Raw genomic sequence first — 10,167 nt, forward strand, 5'->3', positions numbered from 1 at the left:
AAAAAATCGTGAATTTCTTTTCTTGCCATATCACCAACCCCTATGCCCAATTAGCATAAAAAACCGAAAAAAAGCCTGAGTTAGCCAAAATAGCTAGCATGTAGCTGAAATATTAGCTAAACTCCAAATAGCCTAAAGAAACTGAAAACAATCTTGAATTAGCCAAAATAGCCAGACGGGGTCCAACAAAACCCTGACCCCAAAAGGGACACAGCAGGTTAAGAGGGTGGATGGGTGGAGCCATTTGGATTTTCTCATTTTTTTAATTTAAAACTTGATTTTCAAAGAGCATAAAAAAGAGCCTTGATATGTGCAGCTTTTATAAACGATGCAGTTTTTCAGAAAAGCATTCCATAGTTTTCATGTTTCAAAGTCTTAACGCAGCTTTTCAAATTCGTCCAATGATATTTGCTTCCATTTTAGCGCTTCATAAAGTGATGAAAGTATTTATGTTTCTAGACTGCTATCAAGAAAATGGCAAAAACTACAGAGGCGCCGTCCGCAAAACTCGCAAAGGGGTTACCTGCCAGAGATGGAACGTGAATACACCTCACAGGACCAAGTATGACCTTCAAACACACTTCCACTGAAAATCATAACCATAGAAACACAATCTAAAGCAGACATTCTCAGATTCATACAATGGTCGTTGCTTCAAAGGGTCCATGTATTCTTGCAGGATAAACCCCCTGACGCATCCTGAGGCCAATCTGACAGAGAACTATTGTCGCAACCCAGATGGGGACCAGCATGGACCCTGGTGCTACACAACAGACCCCAAAACTGAGTTTGACTACTGTGCCATCAAACAGTGCGGTACGAATCCCTTTTATTTACTCACTCCACTGTAACAGAACGTGAGGGAGCCACTATGCTTTTTTTTTTTTAATTGAAGTTTTTTTTCTTTCTAAAAGCTGGAGAAAAGGTGTCCCTGACAGAACAAATAGGTCAGTAGGTCAATCAAAATGAAGGAAAATGTCTCCTCGGGGTTTTAGTGACCACGTCTTTGTTTGGACACAGAGAGAGTGGAGTTCAGTGAGTGTGGAAAGAGGGAAGACCGCATCCAGAGTTTTTTGCGTATCGTGAACGGAATACCTGGGAACTCACCTTGGACCGTGAGCCTCAGAGACAGGTATGTCTCACCACGAAGGAGGTTTGGTGATGGGAACTGAGGAAAAACCTTTGACAAATGTTGTGTTTGCAGGAAAGGAAACCACTTCTGTGGAGGATCTCTGGTGAATTCTCGATGGGTGATCAGCACCAAGCAGTGTTTCTCATCCTGGTAATGCAAAGAAAGGCTGTCGTGTGATATTAATGATCTGATTTTTAACTAAACCTTAAACTAAATTTAAAAAATCCCCATAAAAACTGTTCTTTTATTTAGTATTTTGACAAATTAAAGCATTTTTGTTGGAACTTTTTTATAGTATTTTAACTTATGTATATAAAAAAGCTTCTATCATGACTGTTGTTTCATTTGTAGCCATGGTGGAGTCTGTGACTTTGTTTTTGTTCATTATTTTAAAAACTAAGTTATGATTATTATTTTTTTAAGCAATATTCCACAACCTAAATGCCTTAAAAAGCCATTTTTCATGTTGATCTGATTCCAAAATCTCCTCTGAGGGGGCGTGGCTTTTGGAGCTAAGCTGAGTAGCCCCGCCCCCGATCTTGAATAAATCTTCATCGCTGCTATTTAATAATGTCAATCAATATGGGTAATGTTCAGCCGTATGGTTCTGATCCGGATATCAGCTGGGACGAGGAAGTGAAGATCTTCATGGACAGAACTTCCTGCCTAAAACCTTGTTCTTTCTCCTTCCAGTTCACCAAAGACTCTTTTAGCTAATTCTCCAATGTTTATTGACGTTGCTGTGATCAATACATTCAATCATTGGTTTCTCAGAGTTCTTGATAAAATAATCAAAGCTAACATCAAAATGCTCTTTCATTGATTTACAATCCTTTCCAACTGCGGTCAAATGAGCCGCCGTTCACATTTCCGTGGTCACATCAAGAAGCTCCGTGGAGTCTGGTGGAGATTTTCCAGCGTTCTCAGTCCTGCTACCGTAAGTATTGGATGAAACTCACACCAAAAATCCAGTGATGCTGATTTGACCACAGAAATGTGAACGGCGGCTCATTTGACTGCAGTCAATGTGAAGATACCATCTTCTCTTCTCCAGAACCTGAACTAGACACTAGGAACAGATGAGGGTTTAGTGCATGTGCAGCAGAGCTGTTGATGGAAAGAAGATCATTCATTCAAACAGAGTCTGTCCAAGACAGTTTGATTGACAGAGATTTAAATGGAGAAATACTCAGAAATGCAAAAAATTCTTATTACATTTGTTCTCTTTTATAAGAAAAATGCCACAAAAACATGTTAAAACTCTAAAAACATGATTTTCATCAGAGGGACTTTAAAGGGTTAATACTGTTTATACCGTTCTCATTGGGTTGGAGAGAAGTCGAGCTCAGTTGGAATTGTAAAAGGTTTATTAGTGAGTCAGGTGGATTTCTTCCAGGAGCAGCACGGCTTCACAGCAGGCACCGAACCAAAACACAAGACTCATGATCCATGCTGCAGGTACAGCCCAGGAGGGGCAGGAGGCCTGCAGGGATGGAACTCATGGACCAAGTAGACGGAGTCAGGATCAGTCCAAATCCTGATCCAGAGGAGGTCATAACAATCACTATCCAACATGGCACGAGTCCAGTTTGTAATCCAAGATGAGAAAGTAGAAGGAGGTCAGGGTCAGAACATGCAGACTGGGTGACAGACTTAAACACATGCTGAGACTGAGCAAAAAGAGCATCTTCAAGGTAGAGCTGATGATGATGATGATGATGGTTGCCTAAAACTACAGCTGAGAAATAGTCAGAAAGCCGAAGGGCATGACAGTTGGCCCTGCTTTGTGTTAAAATGTGTGGCTTCTTTATGTCTCTTATATTAAGTTTTTTTCATTTGAGTTTTTCCAACATTAATTGTGAAAGTTTGATTTAAAAATAAGGTTGACTTTTTGTACATTTTTACTGCGCCAACATAGCTATTTGAAACCATCCATTTGTTCTAACTGACAGTAAAGTGATCTTATCGCGGCGTGTTGTAAACATCAAAGTGATAGGAGCCTCCTGTTGGCATCAGATGTGCTTTTTACAATCTGCCTCTAAAATCTTAACCTGAGCTTAGAAATTTAAAAAAATGCTTGAGATCTGCACTAAAGTGTTGTGTCTCTCCCTATTTTTCTCGTGTGCACAGCTACGTTGACTTGCCCGGATACTCCGCCATGCTGGGAACGCTTTTCCGTGACCCACAGGAAGACGAGCCTTCTGTCCAAATCATTCCTCTCACCAAGATCGTCTGCGGACCCTCCGAGTCTCAGCTCGTCATGCTACAACTGGAATTGTGCGTGTGCTTCAAGTTCCACCTGCATGCTGGAACGTCCCGTGACAGTAACTGTCCTCTTTCTGCAGCCCTGCTCAGTTTAATGAGCGCGTGTCTCAGATCTGCCTGCCTCCTGAGCGCTACATAGTCCCAGAGGACACAGAGTGTGAGATTGCAGGATGGGGGGAGACGAAAGGTAAATGTGACCCTCAAACATCCAACAGTGGATGTATTCATCTATCCAAGCACAGAAGCTGATAACTTTTGGTTTTTCAAGGAACCGGGGACGAGACCGTCCTAAACGTCGCCAAAGTACGAGTTCTCAGTAACAGCGGATGCAACCAGTACTTCAGAGGTCGTGTCCGTGAAAGTGAGATGTGCACAAACTCCTTCCAGGGTGGAGTGGGTGCGTGTGAGGTGGGTGGAGCTCAAGTTCTACTGATCGGCCATCACATCAACCGTAATGCATCCCTGCACCAATCATGCGGTCTAGTTCATCCTAAGATTGGTCGGTTTCACTTGAAACTGTGTGCAATACAAACTTCTGAGTGGCGTTAACTAGCCTGATGACATGATTGTCTCCAGGGTTGCAGTGGTTTGGTATTTTAAATTGGGAAATAAATATTTGAGATTATTGCTTAAAAGAATAAATGGAACACCATGAAGACCCATCTTATACCTGAACAGACGAAATATTATTTTAAAATGCTTTATTCTTCACATAGTTGCATGTCCTGACAACAAAACCACACAAAAATAACTAATGGAAATTAAATTTATTAATCTATGGATGTGGAATCATACTCAAAATTGGAAAAAAACACACAACAGGCTGATCCAACTTCGACGTAAAGTCTTTGAAACAAGTAAAAATGAGGTTCAGTACATAATTATACTCATACAGCCAGACAGATAAATGGATATGCAATATGTTAATGTAGAAAACAAGAGAAGGTGGTACATCATGTGTTTTTTAAAAGCTTCAACATACCAAATAACTTTACTTTAAAAAAAAAATTGAAATGATTTACCATTTGCTCCTCATAATTGAATCTAACAAAAGTCAAGTTTGCATTAGAAAGTAAATGTTATTCAGCTTTCAGCACCTTCCGTCTCTCTCAGCCAATCAGCTTTCACTGATTTGTACAGGTGGTTTGGCAGAGTTTTTCTTTTAATCCCGGATGCCCTTCCTGACACAGCCCTGTGTTTTATCCGGGCTGGGGACCGGCACAGGGAAACCCACATTTGGACCTACTTGTGGCTACATATAGGCAGTGGCTGGAAGGGTCTTGTTTAAGGGCCCACCCTGGACGAAGCTTGTTGCGCCCCTTGGACCCTGGTTTCCTGCGCACCAGTCCTACAAGCAACCAAGTCCTGCACCCAACCAAGTCCTACCCCCAACCAAGTCCTGCACCCAACCAAGTCCTACCCCCAACTAAGTCCTACACCCAACCAAGTCCTACACCCAACTAGCAGAGCAATCGAGCTGCTTTTTGCATTAGAAACCAGATATGCAGTGAAAATGTCCTGTTTTAAAATTTTTTGGGACTGAGTAACAAGAAAGTCATACATAACCCTTCCTTTATGTAGAATACAGTATCTCTAGTCTTTGCAATCTTGGGATCTGGAAATGGACATTTTCTGGATCAAGTTTGTTCTGCTATCCCGTATTATAATCACACAGAATAAAAAAAAGGTGCAACATGCATGCGATTGTACTACGAACGTAAAATTCCAATCGTGGATGATGTCATCAGTTTGTGTCAAAACTTGCAGCAATCAGGGCGATTTCCTTCCGATGGCATCATATGATCCTACAAAAAAAATTAAAGTAAAACCTTTTACATAAAGTTTACAATTCAAAGTGTGACAAAACCTCACCCGCTTAATTCCAAAACCTTGGATGAGGGAAAAACAAACCTAAGAGGAACACCACACCTGACACACACCATTACTCCTCCATCAATGACACCAAGGACACCAGCAGATCTGCAACAGGGCGGCTAGAAAAAAAAAGCAGTGGAGGTGTTGTAATGGTCGGGTCAAAGTCCAGACCTCAACCCATTAAAGTGCTTTGGCGGCGTCTTAACAAAGCTGTGCATAAACCACGATGAACAAGAGCAACATTGTAGAGGAGAAGGGGCAAAGGTCCTCCAGAAGGATGTGACAGATTTATAAAGTTTTGCAGAGAGTACCAGAAATATGTTAGAACAGACAGCGCCTCAGCATTTGGCTTAAATTAAAAATAACTTTTTGATGTCTTAAGCTCATGCTTGTTGGAGGCAGAGGTCTGCAACCTTCAACACTTAAAGAGCCGTTCGGGTCTGCAACCGAGGGGCCACAAAGTCTTACTTCATTCACCCTTTAGAAAAATAAGAAGCTGATTTCTATTAATGTAATGATTCTCAATATTAAGCAACTATTGTTTTTTTGCATAAATAAAGCATAAACATGAAGAAAGAGTAACTTTTTTTAAGTAAAAATATAGTAGTTTATAACTTTTGATAGAGGTTCATGTTACTTCCTTTCAAAATAAAAGACACCTGACACCACATAAGCTACATTCACATTCAAGTGGCTACTTCCAGTGAAAAGTCCATGTAAACATGTGTAAAGGCGCATTTTGGACTTCCGCATTCAAAACTCTTGTGTTCACGTTTAGCTACGCAAATCTCTACGTCCATCTCTACGTACAAAACGCGCTTTGAAAGCTAAACCAGATCAAACTTTGACCAATCAGGATCACTAGGATTTGGTAGTGATATTCGGATGGCGTCCCTTTTATTTCACAGAAGTGCCAACCGTTTAAAAGTTAATCATGTAGGACAAATTAATAATTGCAGTTTGTGCCCGGATGGAATTTTATGACACCAAGTCTTATAATTTAGAATACAGGTGTGAAAGAAAAAGCCAGGAGCAAGATTCATGAGATTTGCACCACTTTGACATTTCGCACCAAAACTTTTCCAACTGTAGGTGGCGGACATGCGCTAGTAAACAATAGAAAAAGAAGAAGAAGCCCCTCCCTGCTTGTTCAGTGTGAACACCATGGGCTAAATGTGTGTTTACCATGTTCTTGACACCAATGTGTTCATAGTATAGGATCTCAAACTCTAGTAGTAGGTAGTGTAACGTCAGCAGTGATTAAAAACAGTGAAAATAAAAACTATGGACAGTATATTTTACTATTTGTAAAATGTGTAAATCTAACTAACAAAAATTAAATCAGAGCTAACTAAGTGACCAGATTTTTCAGACCATAACGTCTGGTTCACATTGCAAAGCAGCGCTGTGATGAGAACTCTCAATGTAACCGATATTTCCACAATAAAATACCGCTATTGAAAAATGTGATAATATTTTTATATCTAAACAGACTGTAGAGATGAAAATACAATTTTTCTTCCTTTCTCGTGGGGGTTAGGGACCGGAGACCTACGCGAATCCGTGAATGTGGAGAACCCCAGTCTCTGTCTTACCCCCCACCCCCCCAACAGAATGTCTGTGACCGATCCATAGTCCTCAAACACACTTCTGATCATTCTCTGTTAACATTTACTAAAGAACATTGGAGTTTTGCTCAACATAAAGAATTTTTTTAATCCAGAACAATAGATTGTGAAATTTTCACAAGGACTGTCACTGTCTCTTTCGCCTTATAAAAATTGAGAGGGAATCTCAATCCAGAACTTGCTGGTTTTATCCATAATAAGCACCTGATCTGGATGATAATTACCCAACACGGTTATCAGGACATTTTAGAGCCTCTTCTGAGTCAGCTGATGCCATTTCTCCATGCAGGCTCACTGTGAGTGTGTGCATAGCGGACGGACTGCATGCTCTTCAACTGCTCTCTCCTCCTGGGAAATATCCGCAGTACCTTTGGAAGTAAAGTTTCATATAAGCATCTTGAGTTGTCTGAGTTTTGTGACGAACCGGAGGAGTCGTGACTGAAAAAACACAGAGCAACGTAGCGGTCCAACTATGGAGCGGGGGAGGGGTGTGATTTTGAGTGCCTAAAAACACTATTAACGACTACGAGAGAGAGAAGACAGTGGATACTAGACAAGATGGACAATTTCAAATTAACTGTTGAAGCTGTAAATAACCACAGTTGACCAGAAGAAGTGCCTGTCGACCGTTGCGAAAAAATACGTGTCTGGTGTGAACTGGAGGTGAAGCGAATTCCGCGTGCACTCTGCTTTGCGGCGCGTATGAACTCGACTTAAGGTGCACTTAAAGGGTAACCAAACCCCAAATCGATCTATGTACCTCTTTGAGCTTCTCTGTCCCTACACGCAAATCAGCTGTTTTTGGCTGTTGACCTGTATAAATAGGGCTTGAAAAGTCCAGTCTGATGGTCATTGAAAACATTTTGACAAGTTCAAATAAACTTGTTTAATTCTGGAAAATATCGTCAAAAACTGCATGTGTGTTGCCCCCTACAGGTGGAAACGAGGTATTACTTTTGAATTATATTGGTCAAGCCATTTAAGTCCCACGTCATTTAAGAAGTCTCACGTCATGATCTGCTGCTCCCATAATTATAACAGTCCTGTTCCCCAGTCCCGCCCCTCTGACTGGATTTTCCCATTTCGGCTGTGGGTGGAGTCAGCCTCCAACTTCCCTGTTTGGTTACCCTTTAAAATCCTCAATTTTTTTTCAACTTCAGAAAATCCATCCCACAATTCTGTGCGCCTTAAGCATGAATTCTGGTTGAGCTTACTATCCTCCAGTAGATATTCCGTGATACATAGTGGCGCTCAAACATTTTAGTGCGACTTTGGAAGCCGAACCGCTTAATGGATAGCTGGAGCTTCATGGTGGTCAGCAGCCTGGCGTAGTGATGTGCTTCAACTGTTTGTGAATGAGTGGAATTAAGTTAGATTTTTCCAACTGTTCAGTTAATCCGCTGTGAAATCCAAAAAATATGTTACTTTTAACTCTTAACCTGATGAAGACATGTGGAGCCTCAGGTTGGAGTACCACATGCTTTTTGTCCACAATGTATTGAAAACCTTAGATTTTCAGGGGGGGTTGCACTTTCTTTGTCTGTGACTCGAAGTGAACCTGGCAAGATGTGACTGCAAGATGTTTCCAACCCCGGCAGTGACAGTCAGTCATAACAGAGACAAATAATGACCGCAGGCGGTTGTTGCTGTGTGTCTGCAGAAGGACTATGGCGGCCCTCTGGCGTGCAGGAACAGCGACTGCTGGGTACTCGAGGGCGTGATCATCCCCATGAGGCGCTGCGGACACCCGGGACAGCCCAACATTTTTATCCGTGTGTCTGTGTACGTCGACTGGATCAAGAAGGTCATGGAGATGGCCTAGCAACGGATCCTGACGATCAAAGTCATGCGAGGCGCAATTTCTTCTCAGAAGTCAATTAAACATTCAGATGAGTGAAATGTGTAAAATTAGAATGTTGTCATTGAGTTAAAGTGCTTTAATGATGTGTGTTCTAATGTAATTAAATGTTTTATTTTTACTTTAGAAGTAACTTAAACTTTAATTCAATTTATTGCGACAATGTTTATGCTAATTATTTTACATATATAGAAAGCATCACAAATGTACAGTACTTCTCTATTATCACAGCTGCTATTGTAATTTTTTTCATCACAGAACACAAATAAATACTCATTTCTGCTCCTAACTTATTGATTTTTTAAATATAACCAACTTTTTTGTGCAAATTTTGGCATCAAAAGCATTTATTGTCCGGTGACAACGCGGCTTTCCGAACATCCCTCTGCCAAAAACTGTTCTACCCTCTTGCTGGCATTGAGTAGAGCTCAAAAATACTTTCTTTGCCCCCAGCCTCTAAAAGAAATCCCTCCTCTGCCTGTCTTTTGATGCCTGCCCCCACCTCCAAAGACATGCCTTTGTGCCTTATGCAGAACTGTATGCGCTGCACATTCTTTCTAGTTCTATAGGAGGATTTTTGTAACCAGGTCCTGATGAGCCCACGGAATTCAGCTTAAATAAACCTCAAGATCAGAGTCCAACCAAATCTCAGACTGCAGAAGGCCACTGAACTCTCTCATACCTACACACACATGCACACAGTCTCCCATGTAAGCCCTCCCCAGTCTCTGCGCCATATCTCCCAGTCTGTCTGTCTTGTTGAATTTCACACTAATACTTCACTTTGCTTTAATGCAAACAAAAATGTCTCTTTTATGACTTTGACCTGCATTTGTTGTTTAATCAGTTTATGTGATTGTTGCAAAAATAGAAACCAGTGAACTCAGAATGACCATTAAGTTGCGGTTGTTCTCGTCTCCATCTTACAGTGATGGTTTTATTAGATGACTAATATATAACTGCGAGTTCCCAGCAACTGTTGCCAAAACTTCTGGTAAACCTGACTCAGATTTTTGATAAGGATTGTCACATCAAAATCAAAGGACTTTCTTTGTTGACCTGCTTTGTGTGCTAACCCTAAACAAGACCAGAAATGATGCAGTACTAGTGAAAGGTACTTTACCAAAACCGTTTTTAGTCAAAATGTAAGCCTTAACTTCTGAGAACTCATTTAAAAACTCATTTTAAAAGATGACATGTATATCTGAGAAGTCCAAAGTCACTTAAATGCTTCATCTTTGAAACTTAAAGCTTTATGTTCTGGTCTAGTGCCAGTTTACTCACCTGACATGACTTCAGGACCAGAATTAGTTGTTGCTGGAATGTGTGTTCAGACAGGTTCAAAAAGGAACTCTGTGTGAACGAAAAACAAAAAAACCTGAAGATTTCAGCTGTTTTATTTTGGTAAG

The 10,167-nt window shown here is 40.9% G+C and overlaps 1 protein-coding gene across 1 annotated transcript in view; it reads left to right on the forward strand.

Annotated features, from left to right (window-relative positions):
- mst1 (macrophage stimulating 1) overlaps positions 1–9,047 on the forward strand; it is a gene marked incomplete at its 5' end in the record, with an annotated part of 17,467 nt that extends 8,420 nt beyond the window's left edge. Inside the window, 9 exon segments of the mRNA XM_024269884.2 lie at positions 460–562; positions 680–816; positions 915–947; positions 1,021–1,132; positions 1,205–1,282; positions 3,263–3,409; positions 3,478–3,584; positions 3,666–3,805; positions 8,561–9,047. Of these exon segments, the coding sequence (XP_024125652.1) occupies positions 460–562; positions 680–816; positions 915–947; positions 1,021–1,132; positions 1,205–1,282; positions 3,263–3,409; positions 3,478–3,584; positions 3,666–3,805; positions 8,561–8,722 (1,019 nt within the window).
- Between the last annotated feature and the right edge of the window lie 1,120 nt (positions 9,048–10,167).

Source organism: Oryzias melastigma, linkage group LG5 (assembly GCF_002922805.2).
Source record: "Oryzias melastigma strain HK-1 linkage group LG5, ASM292280v2, whole genome shotgun sequence".
In the NCBI taxonomy this organism is placed as follows: Eukaryota; Metazoa; Chordata; class Actinopteri; order Beloniformes; family Adrianichthyidae; genus Oryzias; species Oryzias melastigma.